This window comes from Tursiops truncatus, chromosome 5 (assembly GCF_011762595.2).
Source record: "Tursiops truncatus isolate mTurTru1 chromosome 5, mTurTru1.mat.Y, whole genome shotgun sequence".
NCBI classification, from domain to species: Eukaryota; Metazoa; Chordata; class Mammalia; order Artiodactyla; family Delphinidae; genus Tursiops; species Tursiops truncatus.
Genome location: NC_047038.1, coordinates 118097752 through 118117203, shown reverse-complemented (window position 1 = coordinate 118117203; position 19452 = coordinate 118097752). Strand labels below are relative to the sequence as shown.

Genomic DNA, 19452 nt, shown 5'->3' with positions numbered 1-19452 from the left:
GATATATTCTCTCTCAGTTCTGGAGCCTAGAAGTCCAAAATCAAGATGATGACAGGGTTAGTTACTTCTGGAAGATCTGAAGGAGAACCTCTTCTGTGGTTCTCCCCTGGCTTCTGGTGGTTACTGGCAGTCCTTGGCATTCCTTGGCTTGTAGCTCCGTCACTCCAGCACATTGGCCTTCTTCCCTTTGTCTCCTCTGTGTTTCTGTATCCAAACCTCCTCTATTCTCTTGTAAAAGTACCAGGCATTGGATTGAGGGCCCATTCTTTAGTAGGACCTCATCTTAACTTGATTACATCTGCAAAGACCCTATTTTTAAGTAAAGTCACATTCAGAGGTATTAGGAGTTAGGACTTGAACATACCATTTTGGGGGAGAAGACAAAGTATGTATTGAAAACTCACCTAATGAGGCAGATTGGTGTAGTAAAAAGGACTTAGAATTCAAAGATCTTAACCAAGTGCTGGCTGCTCTTAAAACTTGAGGAATTACTTAGCACCCCCCTCCCCTCTTCACTCACAGGGATCTTTAAAAGACTTAATGGGCAATGAATGTGCTTTGGGAATGTAAAACTGTTCATTATAATTATATTTGCAATTATAAAGGGATACCAGTGTCCTTTTTTTTTCCTCCTAACTTTGTACTTGAAAATTTTCAATTTCAAGCCTGTAGAAATATTGGATAGTCCAACAAATCTTCGTTGGTTGGTAATATTTTGCCCTATACATAGATATGTATATTTATATATATAGAAAGAAAGAGATTTATTTATATAATGTATATATATTTAATGAACCATTTGCAAGCAATTTTCAGACTCTAGGGTAATTAAATATTAAGTGTATTTAAAACACTGATATTTATTCATTCATGAGCTGTTCATTGAGGCATTACTATGTACCAGAACATTGGCTAAGGAGGGGTACAAAAATGTGACACATTTCAGGCAGCTGCCATTCTAATAGGAGGGACAGAGACATGAATAGTTTCCACATGGTGATAAATGCTGTAGTTGTAGTCTGCACGGTATGGGACAGAAATGTCCAGGAGGATCACTCCGTGCTGCCTGGGAAGAAGAGGAGGGTTAGGCAGACTTTCCAAAAGAAGTCTATGTAAGCTGAGATTTGAAAGATGTAATTTGCTAGGTTAGGCAAAGAGAGGGAACACTAGGTGCCAGGACACCCTGGTCCGCATTTTGTAATCATTTCACACTTAAATTTTAGCCACCTAAAACATGTATTTCCCAAATTTATGCATGCAAAGAATCAGAAACCAAAAGCGAAATATTGGGTTGGCCAAAAAGTTCGTTCGGGTTTTTTGTAACATCTTATGGAAAACCCAAACCAACTTTTTGGCCAACCCAATACTTTTTTTTTTTTTTTTTTTTTTTTTTGCGGTACGCGGGCCTCTCACTGTTGTGGCCTCTCCCGTTGCGGAGCACAGGCTCCGGACGCGCAGGCTCAGCGTCCATGGCCCAGAGGCCCAGCCGCTCCGCGGCATGTGGGATCCTCCCGGACCGGGACACGAACCTGTGTCCCCTGCATCGGCAGGCGGACTCTCAACCACCGCGCCACCAGGGAAGCCCCAACCCAATACTTTCAAAGGGATTTAGTATTACTTCTTTAAATAAAATAGACTTATATAGCATTCGTTACTCTTGATAATGTTCTGATTGGTTTAGAAAGAATGAGTATGCATTGCTTTTCACATTAAGATACTTCTTTTGAATTTTATTGTACAAATGATGATATAGGATAAATCTAAGACCATTTGCTTTGATTGAAGCATGTAAAACATTTGGCTACTCATATTATAAAAAACCTGTGTTTTACCTTTCGCTTTTAATATGCTATCTCTAACAATTAAAGGCAAACTCTAACCAGCATTAGGGTTGGTCAGCTTAGTTTTAAACCATGCTTTCCTGTCTATATGCAGGAAATCCTAACAGCAAGAGATGGTCCTTTATGCCACACAAGAGTAAAACCTGCTGAAAACATTCATTTCGAAAGCTTTTCTTAAGTGGGCGTTTTTGTGATCATCAGCAACAGAAGTTGGGCATGTTCTGATATTTCCATTTTTGAAGGGAGAGGTCCTTGAAGTTTATTTGTTTGTTTCCTTGTCTCAAGATTAATGGTATATATTTCCTGAAATGTGCATGTCCTCAGTGTTTTAATGTATTCTGGAATTCACTCCCCACCGCTGACCTAATGCACAGTGCAAGCTGCAGCACACAACACAGCTTCCCTCTTCTTGTCTGAAGTGGGGCATGTGTCTCTCCTAAGATCAGAGTTTTGGCCCTCTAACCACTCGTTTTAGCCACCTGCAGGACCATAGGAAATATTTTTTTCTGCTAGGTCATCTTTTCTGCTCTGGGACTGATGAATTCTCTCTGTAAGGTGGGGCCCATTTTTATAATAACATGTTTTTTCATTCCTTTATTTCCTTTTTAGCAAATGGTGAATTGTGTAGATGAACTTCACTCTGAAGCACTGAAGTGGAGTACATTTATTGTTCCTCAATTGAAAATTTGCATACCTCACAACTGGATCTGAAGCCTTCTTTATTTAAACACTGCATTTCTTAGTCTTGATTTAACTAGGCATACAGATTCTTAGGTACCCAAGAATGTCCAATAATATGCTAGTAAAGAAAAGAAGTAAAATATTTGTGTTTTTTAAAAAAATGTCAGCTCCAGCATATTTACTAACTAGCGTATCATAAAACAATGAAACATGTTTGGTTTCTGTGCTGTCCACAGATGACTTACTTAGGTTGAAATAAATGCCAAACTCAGAAATATGAATTTTAAATCCTGAGTGAACTAAGTGGGAAGAAAGTGTTTCTCTTGGGATAAGTAATTATTAGTAACTTATTGTTAGATTATAATTCAATCAAAATATATTGTTTGCCCACTGTATTAGTTTTCTGGTGCTACTGTAACAAATTACCACAAGTTCAGTAGCTTAAAAAATACAAATTTAGGGCTTCCCTGGTGGCGCAGTGGTTGAGAGTCCTCCTGCCAATGCAGGGGACGTGGGTTTGTGCCCCGGTCCGGGAAGATCCCACATGCCGCGGAGCGGCTGGGCCTGTGAGCCATGGCCGCTGGGCCTGCGCGTCCGGAGCCTGTGCTCCGCAACGGGAGAGGCCACAGCAGTGAGAGGCCCGCGTACCGCAAAAAAAAAAAAAAAAATTATTCTCTTACAGTCTGGAGGTCAGAAGTCTATAATCAAGGTGTTGGCAGGGCTGCATTCCTTCCGAAAGCTTTCCTTACCTTTTTGAACTTCTAGAGGCTGTTTGCATTTCTTGGCTTGCGACCCCTTCCATCATTCCACCTTCCTGCTTCCATTGTTGCATCTCCTACAGTTCACTTTGATCTCCTGCATCCCTCCTATAGGGCCTACCTGGATAATTCAGGATAATCTCCCCATCTGTATATTCTTACCCTAATAACATGTACGAAATCCCTTTTGCTATATGAGATAGCATTCACAGGTTCTGGGGATTGGGATGTGGATGTCCGTGGAGGAGCCATTATTCAGCCTGCCACACCCACTAAATTCCAGGTATTTTGTGTTGTGCTAGGTAAATAAAGGTGGAAAAAAAAAAGTGAGGGAGCTCAGTGCTCAGTTATTTGCTCTTTGGACTAAGTTGTATTTTCAGTTTTTCTGTAAGTTGTTCTAGGGCTGCTACCTAATTCTTTCAGGCCTTGAAGTTGGATGGCTAGAGGAGGAGTTTATTTATCATCATAAAAGAAATACAGATTTCTAGGATTATCTTCTCATGCTTATATTTCTAAGAGAGTATAAGCTTTAAATCATAAATTCAACAAATATTTAAGCATCCACTCTGATAAATGTACACTGAGTCCTGCAGATATACCAGTAAGCAAGCTACACCATGTCCTTACCTCTGTGGACTTTACAGCTAGGTCATTCTCCTGAAATCCCTTTGTCACATAGCCCCCTGTAAAGTTCCGTACATATGAGAACTTAGCTAGGTCTCCTGAGTGTATTTTTTAGATTCTGATTTGGAGTGTTTTCGGGTTTTTGGTTTTGGCTTTAGTTTTTGTTCCTGTAGTTAAGTTTTAGGTGTTTCAAGTTCGAATTTTTAATACAATGTTGGAAAAATAATGACTGAAATATCTAAATTTTCCTTTTTATAGATGTTTCATTTGGATCCTTTGAATCATACAATATTTAATCCAGAATTATTTCCACCAGAGATGCCACTGCCAACAGGTAAGAAAATTCCTCATCTCTGTTGCCCTGTCCTTTTACTTTTGCTTTCTTTAAATTCAGGATTTTCTGTACATTCTTTTAGAAAGTCAGTGAGGTACCTGGAAAGGAAATGGTGATTTATGTTTTAAAAACCAATCTTTTGGGACTTCCCTGGTGGCGCAGTGGTTAAGAATCTGCCTGCCAGTGCAGGGGACACGGGTTTGAGCCCTGGTCCGGGAAGATCCCACATGCCGCGGAGCAACTAGGCCTGTGCGCCACAACTACTGAGCCTGTGTTCTGGAGCCCGTGAGCCACAACTACTGAGCCAGTGAGCCACAGCTACTGAAGCCCACGCGCCTAGAGCCCATGCTCCACAACAAGAGAAGCCACCGAAATGAGAAGCCCTTGCACCACAACAAAGAGCAGCCCTCACTCGCTGCAACTAGAGAAGGCCCGCATGTAGCAACGAAGACCCAATGCAGCCAAAAATAAAAATAATATAAAAAAAAATAAATTTATAAAAAAAAAATCTTTCAGTATACTTTTTTGGACTGTGTTTGCACAAACATTACCCATTGTATAACTGACAGTTGTTGCTGATATCTGCTAGCACAGCTCAAAAGGAATTTCTTTACTCCATGTAGGATTTTTCCTTTCACCCAATCTTGTTATCTCTGGTGTCTTTATAACTCCTGTTTCCTGTGTCCCAGGCAAACATGAGGCAGTCTCAACTCCTCAGATCTATTCCAAAAACACTTTTGAGTACCTATTGTGTGCCAGCCAGTATACCAGACACTGGGAACATAAATTGTACAAAAATAATAAAAGTCATCTCAGTAGAAAAATCATCTTTTTAAAAAGCTTTTTGCTTTATGTTCTGACCAGTTGGATAAACTCATGAGGATCATCCTTCCTCCTAACATGACTCTATTAATTATCCCCATCAACAAATTGTTTAATCTCATATGGCCGATTAAAAAAAGTCAACTCAGTCTCTGTTTTTATTTATTGATTCTTACGTAAGCTTGTTGTGATAGCTCTTTTTATGTGCTCCTCACTTCACCGGGGGACTCGCCAGATGTTCACAAGCTATGTGAGTCAATTTTGGAAGTTGTATGTAACAGAGAGTTGTGCGATCACTGAAGTGGGCATCAGCTATTCTATTTACCATGGATTTGCTTGTCCTCAATGGGAGACTTTATCCAATTTGTATCATCGTCATTTAAAATTAGTGGTGTTACTCTGGCACTTTTCATTTTTTAGATCAGATGTTTTTCTGCATTTTTATATCTATTATTTCTAGAAGTTCATGGGAAGGGAAAAAAGTAAATCTGCTGTACCTTCACCTTCATTAGCTTCACGAAGTGTGCTGCTGAGCCCTTTCTCTCTTTACCCCACAAAACATATTTTGTAGGCTACTGTACCTGAGATCTCCTCAAGTGCTGTCCAGTATAAGCTCTAGGTCAGCTTCCTGTGAACAAGTAAATGTCTTGGTAGCTTCTGTGTTTCCTGTGAACTTCTTATTCTGAGGATCAAAGTCTTTTTCTTGGCACTGATACTTTATTGAAAACATGAAAGGTTCTGACCTCAGGAAGCATATTCCATTTAATGCCTTGTAGATGCCAAACAATATCCTGATGCAGATGCTTTCTTAGTGTTTTTATTTCATCAAGTTTATGGCGATAGAAATAAGATGATCAAAAGAACTATCTCAGTAAATATTCTATAGTCAGAGCTTCATGTTGTAGGAATTATTTAGCCCATAACATTAGAAAAACTTTTATAATTATACCTCAAAATCATATTTTCCAGTTATTACCTCATCATTTTTATTGTCACATACTTTCCCTCTGCATTGCAGTGGCATAGTTCAGTTTTTATAAACCAAGATGTATGGATGTTTTATTCACATTTTAGAGGGATAGAGAGGTAATATAAACCAGTACTAATTTGTAATTTTCATGTAGACTGTTTTATATTTCTTGAAATCTAAAACCATTAGTAGTTTTGCTACTTGTGGAAAACTATCGGATATGGCACGACTGCTAGGTCTATAACATTATGCTGTAGGATGTCAGTTCATGGCATAGAAATGCGGCCAAGGAAAATTGGCATTAAAACAAATATACGCACATCAAATCTAATTTTCTAGTTGATTTAATGTTTGAGTGTGTTCCCTGAAAGAGAAAAAATGGCCCCATTTCACTAATAAAATTCCCAAACCTTAAAATTTCACATATTTAAAGGAAATTAAATCATACAGCAAAAATAATAGCAAAACTTCAAGTATTTTTAGAAGAGTTAATAAGAAATGAGAGACTTGAAGTTTGGTGTAAATGTGTTCCAACTCCTCTATATCTTCCATGGCATCCAAATGTTGCCTTCTTTTTTTTAACTGAAGTATTGTTGATTTACAGTGTTGTGTTAATTTCTGCTGTACAGCAAAGTGATTCAGTTACGCATATGTATACATTTTTTTATATTCTTTTCCATTATGGTTTATCACAGGATATTGAATATAGTTCCCTGTGCTATTCATATACAGTAGGACCTTGCTGTCAAATGTTGCTTTCTTAAAGACTTCTCTTCTTCATAAGTTCATTTAGCTTTCTAGAGGGAATGTTAATGAATAGATTTATTATATTGTTGTACAGACTTTATATTAGCAGTGTGAAAATATTTCCTTTTCTAATCAGTTTCATCTCCTTATCAGAAATTAAATTCTAGCCATTTTTTTGAATTTTAAAATTCTAACAGTTTCTTTTCTAAAAGTAGTTAAATACATCCAGGAATTAATTTCATACAGACAAGAGAAGATAAGTTACCTAAATTATACTACATTGGTCAGTCCCTACCCTTTTTTCTTGTGTATGTCTCAGTTCAAATTCAGTCATTTTTCAACTGACTTCCTTGTAAATTTCTTGAATAATAACAGGAAATAATTATACCTTAGTTTCCTACAGTTTTCTAGCCTTATCCTGACTGATCATAATACTGAAAAGGTAAAAATAAATCCTCTCTCAAGTTAAAGTTTATTTTTAATTTCAACCTGAAAGTTTAGCTTTCTTAATAAATATACTTATCTAAAATAAGTCTTGAACTTCTGTCCTAGAGACAGTGAAGGTTGAAATGGACACCAAAGCATTCTAGAATTTTTTTAGTACCATTTTAATTTACATTGAAACAAGTGAGAAACACCATGAGCCTTTATGTATTGCAGAGCTATGGATTATTTTACTGTTGACATAAAAACCAGCTGGGAAGCTTAGGGACTTTCTCATATTGAACAAATTTGAATTTATACTGTCAGAGCTTCTGATTTTCCTTTGAGTTTCCAAACTCGGGTATAGCAGGCTATGGATTAAGCTTCTAGTATTCTTTGTTTTTATAACAATTAATTGGTATGCACCTATCTAAATTATTTTCAGAATTTTATAAAATGCTTGTTTTAGAACAGAGTTTATATCAGAGCACAGTATTCAAAAGTTGTATACAAACATCAAAAGCTGTGAGTTAATAAGAATCTACCATGTCTGAGAGACCAAATTAAATTTGGGAGGGAGGAGGAACAAGCTAGCCAGTTAAGGAATGAGGGCAGTACTTATGGATTCTGAGTATTGGAAAGGAACCAAAAACTTAGTGTAAGGAAAAGCGGATAGCCTGAGATCGTTATATGTGTGTTTCACGTGTAGGCACTAGCTCAGTCTCTTGTAATTTCACATTAAGCACATTCTCTTTGAAGAATGGAAATCAGTGTCTAATGATATGACGGCAAAAGAAAATTTCATAGTGCCCAGGAAGTGGTTGCTGCTTTTAACTGGTATTTGTGTCATTTAAAAAATGCTTTGTTAGTGGACATGATTGTGAAGGCTGTTGACGCCTTAATCCTTGCCAGACATCATGCCTTTTGTCGGGTTGTGCAATGCGCCATCACCATTCAACAAGACGTTTATATAGTGTGGTTCTCTCTGACGGTGTAAAACTGTTGTTAAAATAAGGATAAATTTAATATTCAAACAAGGAAGATATATCCTTGTGGAATTTTAGCTAAAACATTTATTTGAAGCCTATATTTAAAAACATAATTTCAGTTTTTTTACTTCTTTTATATGTATATATTTTTCTTTTTACCAAATTTGAGAAGCCTCACAGTTTCTTTTGGTTTCTGTTTGTTGTTTTGTTTTTAGCAGATGGCCCATACCTTCAAATATTAGAGCAACCTAAACAGGTAAGAAGATGAAAGGGGTGGGACTTTCTCTTTAATTGTTAGATCCATAAGTCTAATATTAATATCTCAAGCACCAAATAAAATAATAAATGAATTTTACAAAGGAAGTACCTTATCTAGAAGATCAACAACCTGACAAATTATATGACAACTTTATTCATCCACTTTACATTTCTTAGTCATTCTTCACACTCTCCTGAGCCTCAGTATGTAGTTCTGTAAAACTTAATTAGAGATCCTTGATATCCCACGATCTCTACTAACTTTGCTTACCAGCCACTCCTAGGAGAGGCATAGGTTATCTCCACTCATTTTCATTTATAAGGGAATACACATGCATGCAGTTCATGTACGCTGAGTTACGTCCATCAACATGTCCCTGCACATGCAGTACTTCTTAGCCTTCCTCCTTCCTTTGGAGCTCCAGCCTTCTCCGTTCTGTCTTTGAAACATGTAACCTAAGATACTAAAGGTACCAGTAGGGTGTAGAGAAAGTATTAGAATGGACGGTTGAGTTCTCTCTGGTGTTAGCTTTGGACTCAGTCTCTTTGTAGTCAGGAGAGGAGCATTTTATTTTATCAGGCTCTTCTTCTTACTACTAGATTCTATAGAGGATACCTGGCTTGAAGTGGCCTCCTCACCATGCCCCCATGGGTGAATAGTTATTAGAAATTGTATGGGACCAGTGCTATCAAAGAGGAGGGAAGAGGATCTCTAATATTTGCCTATAGGAGATTTCAGTCATTGAGGGATGGAAATAATGGTATAGTCTTCTGCAAAATGAGGACAAAGTCGGTAAATCTCCAAATGGATGTGCTTATTAGCACATCTTTGTGAGACTGAGGATGAGTGTACCTGCTCTCTTGAGTTATATCATCCAATACCTTTCCTAAATGTTTTTAGTAGCTCAGGCAAGTAAGTGTAACACTTAACAAATGCTAACTGGGTCGAGAACTTAAATAAAGCATGGTTGTGGTTACTCTAATCGTGGCCTTATATATGTATTTGGATTTTGGTCAAGATGTAAAGGATGTAAATATCTTAACTATGACCGAACAGACTACCCTTACGAGGTTGAACTTGGGTTAACGTTTTTGGTGTGGGGACAGGAATGCCACGTGAGACTTGAGGCCGTTGTTTTAGTCGCTTGCAGGTGGCACACCCTGACCCCACAGGCTGCTGACATGACTTTGTTTTACCTCCGTGTCCAATTCCATAGTGGTGAGTTCCCACAGGAGGCCACTGACTCTCTCAAAGACCCTCCCAGTGGAAGGTTATCCCTTAACATTCTAGGCAGTAGTCTGGCCTCCTGGAAAATTTTCTGAGTCTGTGAAACTGAGAAATCAACTAAACTTTATTTGCATACTAGGTAAAATGTGTTTTTCAAATATCCATTTTCATAAGCATAGCGCTACAATAAGAATTTTTAAATGCAGTTTCTTACTATGGGTCCAGTAGTCACAAGGAAAAATTGATACTTATGATTTATTTGAAGGGTGGGTTACATAAGTCCAAAATTCAAAATTTAATTCGCTATTTGTGGATGTGTAAAAGCTTATCTGAGTAAATCAGTGTGTTTGCTTACCAAACTGATAATATTTTGATGTCTGACTCCAGTGAAAGTAAGAAGATTGTATTTAAGTCAGACTTTCTGACCGGATGGTTATAGCCTTGCCTTTGAGGTTGATGACTCATTTTAAGCAAATGGAGTTACTGAGATGAATGGCTGTGGATTGGCAAACCTTTAATCTCAAAAATTTAGAATCTGAAATGCATCCAGACTATACATTTGAAGACATCCTAGCTTCCTTAAAAAAAAAAAAAAAAGTAATAAATTTCTATCCTCAGGTTAGAAATTCCTTTGCATGGAAGTTTAATACTCTTATCCAACCATGAATAATGTCTATTGTTTTTTAAATGATAAGCAAGCTATTAAGACATGTCTCTTTACTCATATTCTATTTGAAACCACTTCCAGTAAGATATAAAAGTATATGTATAAGTACTTATTTTTCCAATTGTCCTGAAGGAATTTTGTGATTAAAGATAATGAATTAATTTATTAAGTTTAAAAAATAAAATCTAGAAAAGTGTTCTTTTGTCTTTGGGGTCTCTGCCACAGAGACCTGTGGGTCTTTTCCCCAGCTCTGACAGAGATGAGTCACAGCATAGACTACTAATCTTTAGCGTATCCAGTTCTGTTGCATATTATTAAGTGCTAATTATCTAATATTATTTAAAAACTGAACTTGTATTTAAATTGATTAACAGGTAAATCCCTATTTTATGGCTAGTCAATTCTGGAGGCTGTTACACACGCTGTTGCTTTTTCATGCTTTTAGAAATTTCACTTAATTATTAAAAATAAGTCAACTTGGGCTTCCCTGGTGGCGCAGTGGTTGAGAGTCCGCCTGCCGATGCAGGGGACACGGGTTCGTGCCCCGGTCTGGGAGGATCCCACATGCCGCGGAGCGGCCCGTGAGCCATGGCCGCTGAGCCTGCGCATCCGGAGCCTGTGCTCCGCAACGGGAGAGGCCACAACAGTAAGAGGCCCGCGTACCGGAAAAAAAAAAAAACCAAAGTCAACAGCCTTTGTCTATAAAAGGTATAGGTCTGAATTTGTAACTTTTTTTTTAGTTTGAATTTTGTGCGAAGCAAAACAGAGGATAATTGCCTCCAAATGACTAACCTCAAAAAGCTTCCCAGGTGTTTAGGTTTGGGATCTCCCGAGGAGCCATTTGCAAGAGTTGTTTTAGGTGCCACTTTGATGAGTTGATCATACACACCAGACCCATGTGTGACTTGAAGCAGTTTCCCCGACTAAGCAGTTGATCATACACACCAGACCCATGTGTGACTTGAAGCAGTTTCCCCGACTAATTTACTTCAGGCCTTATTTGTCCCATTAAATATGCTTTAGACTGATCCTCTTTGGAAATTAGAAAATTCTCACAGAATTTAGAAACAATTTCAGGTGCTTTCATTAGTTCAGGGTACCAGGACCTCTCAGACTGCTTTTCAAGACCCTGTGAGGCATAGTGAAATGCAGTGCAATCTAAGGAGGGCAGAAATTTTACATTGGTCTGTGAGCTCAAAGCTGTCAAAACCTTCGTGTTTGCTGGGCTCCACTGTCCAGTGTGCAAGGGAGAAAGCCCTCACCACCAAGTAGTGGGTGTTCGAAGCTTCTGATGCCTAGGGATCCAGTAGTGTTTATATGAAGTCAACCCCACAGTAACATAGATGAAAGGTGAGGATGTTCCTTAAAGTGCATTAACATATTCTTTTTACTGAAGGGTGAATTTGAAAATAGGAAAACCATCTGGTCAAGTGACTGTATAATTAAAACTACTAACACTACCACAAATTGTTTGACATCGTTATAAAGTTGAGTCTTTCAGGGAAAATGTTGAAAGCTCCCTTAATATGATGATGAGAGCCATTCTCATAAGTGCTCTTGTTTTATTCTTCGTATACAAATATGCACAGTTATAATTGTTAGCTTTGCAAGTCATAAAATGTTAGAACTGGAATAGATCTTGAGTATGGTCTAGTCTAACCTTATATGTATAGATAAAAAAACATAGAACTTAGGTGTTTATCAGCCCACATAGTAAAGGCTTCTAGCTAATTCTTAATCGATTTACTATGTCTATAAAGTTCTTGAGTTAATATATAAAGGGACTATCTAGTTTTGGATTTATTCATGTCAGTTAACATGTCCAGCTGGAGCTGATAATAGCGATAATCTTAAAACTCTTCTCTTCTGAGCTGTTGAGAGTTGCTGACCAGATGTGAGGTCTAGCGTAGGGTGTGTTCTACAACGCTGATGCGATATATTTAACAAGACATTTCTGTATGCCCTCCTGGACCAGCTGTCATCGGAGTCGATAAAGGAATTCCTTCAAGAGTCAGAGAAGCTTAACTTTGAGTCATATGGCCCATTTCAGAGCTTGGCAGCAGCAATTCGAGATGAGGAAGCTGATGCAAACAAGCTGTAGCACGTCGAGTCTAAGGCTTAAACTCTGCAGCAGGTTACTGTCCACATAGCACAGCAGGAGAGGTTCCGCAGGGCCAGGGACCTGGCTTTTAAGCCACAGCTCAGTGCACAAGTATCAATTACCATCAATGTTTGTAATAAGGTTATGGGAAAAGTGGTTCTCATCTACATCTTTCACAGTTTATGTTTTTCCTTTAATACACCAAGCATTTGAAATTTGTATAACTTTGTCCCTATAATTTTTCGTAAGTATTTCTCAAACTTGTTCACCTTGTGTTTACCTTTGCAGAGAGGATTTCGTTTCCGTTATGTGTGTGAAGGCCCCTCCCATGGCGGACTCCCTGGTGCATCTAGTGAAAAGAACAAGAAGTCCTATCCTCAGGTCAAAGTAAGTTCGTGGTATCTTTCCATGTGAATTCTGGAAGATTTGATGTCCTAGGAGCAAAAGAAAGGAACCATTTAAATATAACTACCATTTGCCTCTGTGCCTAAGCTGAAGTGTTCACGTGATTATTATAATATTTAAATAGAAATGTCTCTTAGCAATAGAGGTGACAGATTTTAAAACTCTGTTAATATCTCCATTTAGTCTCAACAAATTGTCTCAACATTAACTAACAGAACTTTTATTATTTCTTGATAATCTTAAAGGGTTTTTTAGTTGTATACTTCCTAAAACTGTAATAAGTCTTTGAGAGAGTGCTTGATTTCAGCTCTTTGGAGTTTTAGTGAAAAACAAACCTCAGTTGAAAAACAAAACTTCAGTGCCTGAATTCAGATCCAGACTCTGTGCCTTTGCCTGGGTTATCCAACACTACTAAACCTCAGTACCTGAATGTGCAAAATGCAGACATGTTAATGGTCTCTACTTCATAAAGTCTCTAGAGATTGAACGAGAAAATGTATCTAAGTGGTCCACAGAGAGCCTGGCAATACCATAGGGCCTCTGCTTGGGCAACTGCGCGTCCACATGTGGTGGTGCTTGGAATGTAGTACTTCATGACATGCTGTGGTGGGCTTGGCCGAGCCTTTTCTATACCTTCAGGTTCTTTTTCTCTCTTTTTATTTAATTGGGAATATCTTCCGCTGAGGTAATTCGAGTTTTTTATTTTCATAATGTGATGTCTTGTTTCATAGACTGATTGCTATCAGTTTTGCACATAAACCAGTCCATAATTGCAATTTCATAATTTATAAACATTTTCATTTGTTCAGTGATTCAAGGCTTTGGCAAAGGTTATCAACTCAGTTTCCACTAAGGTGTGCGTGCCTCTTAGGATATAACATTCTTTTGGCCTCAGTCTTCTTATTGGTTTGGTGTTGTGAGTAGGTGAAGGGCAGCAAGACAGACCTCCAGTAAAATCGTGATGTCAAGGAAATTTGTCTTTGGTTTTCAGCCTTGCATTTTATACCCTCCCTCTCCTCATATCCCACTTCTAGGTCCAGCCCTTTCTATTTTCTTATCCCGGATCTAAAACAAAATCCTGTGATTCTTTACCTCTTAAGAATATTATGTAGTATTGGTCCTACCAATTGTATTAGCATTTTAAGTCTCCTGTCCGAGCTCTCCTGTGGAATGAAAGATGTTTTTCCTGTTAAGGGTCATTAGGCAGGGTAAATATGATGTGTTTAGCCACAGTCTTATGGTCTCAAGTCCTTTAGAATCTGAATGAGGAAAGAGGCTCAGCAATAAAACAGGGGAATTAGTATTTATTAAGCACCAAAGATTTGCGAAGTGCTTTACGTACATTATGTCCTCTATCCTCAAACAACCCTGTTAGGTAGAAAGTGTAAAGCCTGTGAGGAAACTGAGGTTCTTAGAGAGGAGCCTTGCTGTCCTCAAAGGACCCATGGCTCATCATCCTACAGCAGGCTCTTGCTTATTGAACTCTTATATGGAACGTGTGCATTTGGGGTGCTGGGGGCCGGGACCCAGGGGACAGGACACAGGAGGACAATGGTGAGATAAGGCGCAGAGAATTACAACTCTGGACAACATGGGAGAGGAGCTCAGGGGTAAAGGGTACTCAGATACTAGGGAGTCAGATCCAGCACTTATCTTTTTAACACCTGTGTCTGTGTGTCCTGTATATAAATATTGTATGTGTCTATACATGTGTACTTGTAATAAGGATAGTTGAAAGATACATGTTATCTGCATTGACACTGATTATAATTACTGAAGAATTAGCATTAAGAGAAAAACTGGGAGTTTTTTTCTAGACTGTCTCTGTACAAAAAAATATAAATTACAGTATTTTCAAGAACTGCTTACTCCTATTGCTCCAGTCTTCTGTGGCTAAGTGACAGTTCTTGATACTAAAAACTACATGACATTAGCTTTGTTATAAATTTGTTACCGAATAAAAAAACTATATATCCATTTATGCTCAGTCTTCATACATCCTTCTCATGTAGTGGTTGTTGCCTCACATTTACAAAATAGAAATAAAACAACCTAATGGACATTAGATGTTCTTCTCAACTCATAGTTTCTGTATCAAGGCGTTTAATACTTAGTGGGAAATCTAGATACATAAACAACTAATAATAAAGGAAGTCAAAATGTAAATGTGTAAGATTAGTTGTTATTGAACTTCAGCTACAGCTTCACTGTTTCACCCAATTATATTTTTATTCACTAATTCAACATATATTTATTAAGCATTTAATCCAGTTGTAAGAAAATGAAGAATAGTTTAGAGAGTCTATTACAAACTGTCATTGTTCTCTTAGCCTGTCATCATTCACTCAGAGTTTAAATGACTCTGCTCTTTGTAATGGTTAAAGGAAGTAATTTTATTTATCTTTGAAGCTCTTAATCAGAAGGATGGGGAGGAGGGAAAGAGTCAATCATGAGGCAATTTTCCCAGAGCTCTTCCAATATCACTTTTTTTTTTTTTTTTTTTGCGGTACGCGGGCCTCTCACTGTTGTGGCCTCTCCCGTTGCGGAGCACAGGCACCGGACGCGCAGGCTCAGCGGCCATGGCTTACGGGCCCAGCCGCTCCACGGCATGTGGGATCTTCCCGGACCAGGGCACGAACCCGTGTCCCCTGCATCGGCAGGCGGACTCTCAACCACTGCGCCACCAGGGAAGCCCCCAATATCACTTTTAATATATAGTGTTTTTCACAGAGGATAGTTGAGGGTGACCTTTTGGTTTACAAATGGATTTTTAAATCTCTCTTGCCTGTAAAATTTAGGCAGAGGAAGGAATTGCTCTCAGTGTGTATCTTTACCAGGAGGATCTTCACAACTGTACATGTATCTGGCAGTAGTTCAGTAAGCACGCACTACTTGTGAGGCTGCAAGACAAGCGGTGAGATAGATACAACTAGCCAGGGATTTGGGTGAGAAAACTTTATACTTTGGAGGGTTTTCCTGTTCATTGTAGGATACTTAGCAGCATCCCTAACTTATACCCACTAGATGCAGTAGCATCCTTACAGTTGTGACAACCAAAATGTGTCTCCAGACATTCCCATGTGTCCTGGCGGGGCAAAAGTGCCTGCTCGAGAACCACTGATCTAGGTGCAGTGTCTAATCAACCTTAACCTTTCTCCTTTGCATACTTTTCTGCTATATAAAGCTATAGTGCATAGGTTATATAGAATTGCCTGAGTATATTATTTTGCAAACGTGTGTACTTTTCCTGATTATTAGATACTTATTTTCGAGTTGATGATCATGGCGACTCTATAATTTCTTATAGAATCTCTGAGTTAGTGTGCCTGGATATTAAGGAGAAAGATAGAAAAGAGAAGAAAAAACATATCCTAAACATTCCATATTCTATGATAACTGCATACCTAAAAGTTAACATAGGAGTTCTGTTGGTTCTCCGTTATAAACTGTTACAGAAGAGAAAGTGAAAGTGGAGATGGATTCAGTCAAGGCTGTAAACCTGCATAGCCACTGGGTGTGAGCAACAGAGGCATCTATGGAGTGGTCCTCGTTCCCCCTTACAGTAGAGGGTGGTGTAATAGCCAGTGCCCCACGCTCTCACCGAATTCCATTTCCACAGGAGCTTCAGAGGGAGAGCATTTACATTTACTGGAAGGAAATGATATTTCTGAAATTTACGTATGCTCCATATTTATTAAAGGACATTTGTTCAGACTTAAGAGTAAAATGTTCCAGGCTCTGTCTTTTCCTCACCTACAGCCTCTTACCCTCCTCTCCCTCCTCCGGCCTCACTCATTCTCTTCTCATCCTGCCTCTGGGAGAGCGCACCACGCGCCCCGGAGCGGCCCCTGGAAGGCTAGTGGTTCAGCATGCGCTTGGTCACACACAGGCAGCAGCAAAGTGTTGAGAGCCAGCCCCAAAGCTGTAGGGGCTGGCTGTGGTTTGGGGGCTGCAGACCTCTAGCTGGGCTTTATAGAGCTTGTAAACATGGAACCCTGCTTGGGTTTCTCTCGTGCTGATTGTCCAAATGTGATACCTCAAGTTTAAATCATTTTAAAACCAACTCTAAGAGCCTACCCCAGTTCTCCTTTTGCTACTGGAGTTTTGTCCTATGCTTAATACCCTATTTCTGATAAGCTGGATGTATGCTAGGCTTAGACACACTCTTACAATATTGAGATTACTTCTAGAATTAGGACTGTTGAACCATCTGGTGTTCTGCATGTTTCTTTCATGTCAAAGAATCCATTAGCTTTCACGGGTCTTGCCGTGGAAGTCTTCACATTCTTTTTAAAAAATTGTTTTAATTATAAAATATTTCATGTGTACGGGACATTTAAAAATTGATGTAAAGAACACCATATACCACCACCTGATTTAACAGGTACAGTCATCCCTCAGTATCCTGGGGGATTGTTTCTGAGATCCCCGCAGATACCAGAATTCATGGATGCTCAAGTCCCTTGTATAAAATGGGGCAGTCTTTGCATATAACCTTTGCACAACCCTTCTGTATACTTTAACTCATCTCCAGATTACTTTTAACACCTAGTACGATGTAAGTGCCATATAAATAGTTGCCGGTGCGCAGCAAATTTAAGTTTTACTTTCTGGAACTTTCTGGAATTGAAAAAATATATTTTCCATCTGTGGTTGGTTGAACCACTGATGTGGAACCTGAGGATACAGAGGGCCAACTGTATCAGCATTTTACCATATTTGCTTCTGATCTCTTTCTAAAATAAAAGATACAACTAAAGCCCCACCCATTGTTCACTTTTTTCTTCTTCTTCATAGGTAAACCGCTGCTCTGAATTTTCAATCTGTGATATATTTAATATTTTTACTATACAAGTATGATTCCATGAATACCGGCATTTTCAAGAACATTAATTTTTACTGGTTTCAACTCAAATTTTCTATTATACATGATGGCTTTTTTTCAGGGCAAATAAGAGTTAAAATTGGGCTAAAACACTTGAAGATTAGTGTTCACTTTGATTCTATTGATTCCTTTTTATCATGTAGATAAAATTTCTTCATTCCTAATGTAGAGTTTATTCTGACTCCTACAGGAAAAAATAATAATATTCAAAAATCTAGGGAAGGTAAATATGCAGCCTAATTCTTACATCTTGCCCTTTTTAAAGAAAAGCTTTCCTGTTGTTCAGCATTTAATAATCTATTATACTGCCCTACAAAGTTTCCCTTTAAAGTTTCCTCAGTTCTAATTTCATCGTGGATCTCCTAATGGGAGAGGCTGGCAGAAAAGCACAAGTACCTTCCTCGAGGCGAAGCTTGTCCCTGCCTGTTTTTGACTCAGTAAGGAGTGCCAGGGAAGGCTCATTTCCCTCTTTCCCGAAAGTTAATCATGAGATTTTTGTATTAGTCAAACTACCTTCCTCTTCACAGAGGTGGAAGGGTGCCCAAGAGGAACAGCCCCATGCGGCTTCAGAAACCCTCACCGATTCTCTTCCAGAGTGGCCAGAAAGCACGCATCCTCAGCTGCTGTGACATCCTCCCGCGTGGCCCACTCCGTGCCAACCAGAAAGCTGTCAGTGACCTTGACTCTAAAATACAAATAGCTGACCAGTTGGTATTCTTATTTTCTCTTTAGTTATAAATACCAAATGCAATGGTCTACAACTTGAAACACAGCTGATGTAGTGTAACTATTTTTAATTAGATGTTTTCTGAAAGCTGATTCTCACATATGTTTTCTTTCCTTAGTGTTTTATATTGAACAGAAGGTGTGTGTTGAAATGTTTGGGTCAACAACAGCTTTTTTATTGTCCCCACCCCCCACAATTGGGTTGCTTTTTTCCTTTCTTAAGTCTCCACTCTTGGTGCCTTCTCACTTAAAAATCCTAAATGTTAAGTTTCTGTCAAGGTCAAATAAAGACTGGCTGATCTGCTGTGGCATTTAGGGATATCACATATCCTTGTGTAATCTCCCTTTCCTTTGTATGGACTTGTCTGGTTTGGGAGGTTTGCCATTTTAAGGATCTAGTTATAATACTAGTTTTGGGTAATTTAATCTGATTCAGTTAACTAAAAGCAGGGAAGAAGATCACCAATAATCAATTAGGCGTGCACATGAAACCTACTTCATAGCATTTTAAGAAATTTTTATCAATACCCCTAAGCTGTTCACAATTTGCATATGTTAAAAAGGGAAAATAACCACATCCCCTAAATCCAGAGCTCTGCGCTATGTTGAAGAGAAGGGCTTTGTAACCTGGATCCCTTTTACCGGTTTCAGAGGGATTTTGGACTTCTAAATCTATATGCAGAATTTTATGTGTATACATATTTCTGGGGGGATAAGTATAACTTTTTATCGGATTTTCAAAGGGAAGGACTCAAACATGGTTAAGAACCAGTGCTGCAGGGTACCTGTCACTTTAGCTTTCTAACAGCAGCTGATTTTGAAAACTGCTAATAAAAAGCAGCTAATAAAAAATGATATATAAAATGCCTTAAAATTTTTGTAATTTTTAATTTTATATTTCCATTTTTCCATTTTTTTAAAGTCCATTTTCAGTGAGTTGAAATAATTAAGGTTGCTCAACACAAGGCCCAGGAAAACCTCCCTTCACTTTGG

At 38.5% G+C, this 19452-nt stretch overlaps 1 protein-coding gene across 7 annotated transcripts in view; it reads left to right on the top strand.

Annotated features, from left to right (window-relative positions):
- The window catches only part of NFKB1 (nuclear factor kappa B subunit 1), a 121999-nt gene that overhangs the window by 23397 nt on the left and 79150 nt on the right, over positions 1-19452 (top strand). For 3 of the 7 annotated variants that reach the window (XM_019926489.3, XM_019926485.3, XM_019926491.3), the window contains exons 3-5: positions 4163-4238; positions 8405-8445; positions 12732-12830. In XM_019926489.3, coding sequence (XP_019782048.1) covers positions 4163-4238; positions 8405-8445; positions 12732-12830 — 216 coding nt within the window. Of the gene's footprint in view, positions 1-3505; positions 3564-4162; positions 4239-8404; positions 8446-12731; positions 12831-19452 lie in introns of those variants that run through there. The other 4 variants (XM_019926486.3, XM_073805559.1, XM_019926488.3 and 1 more) reach the window with 3 other exon arrangements.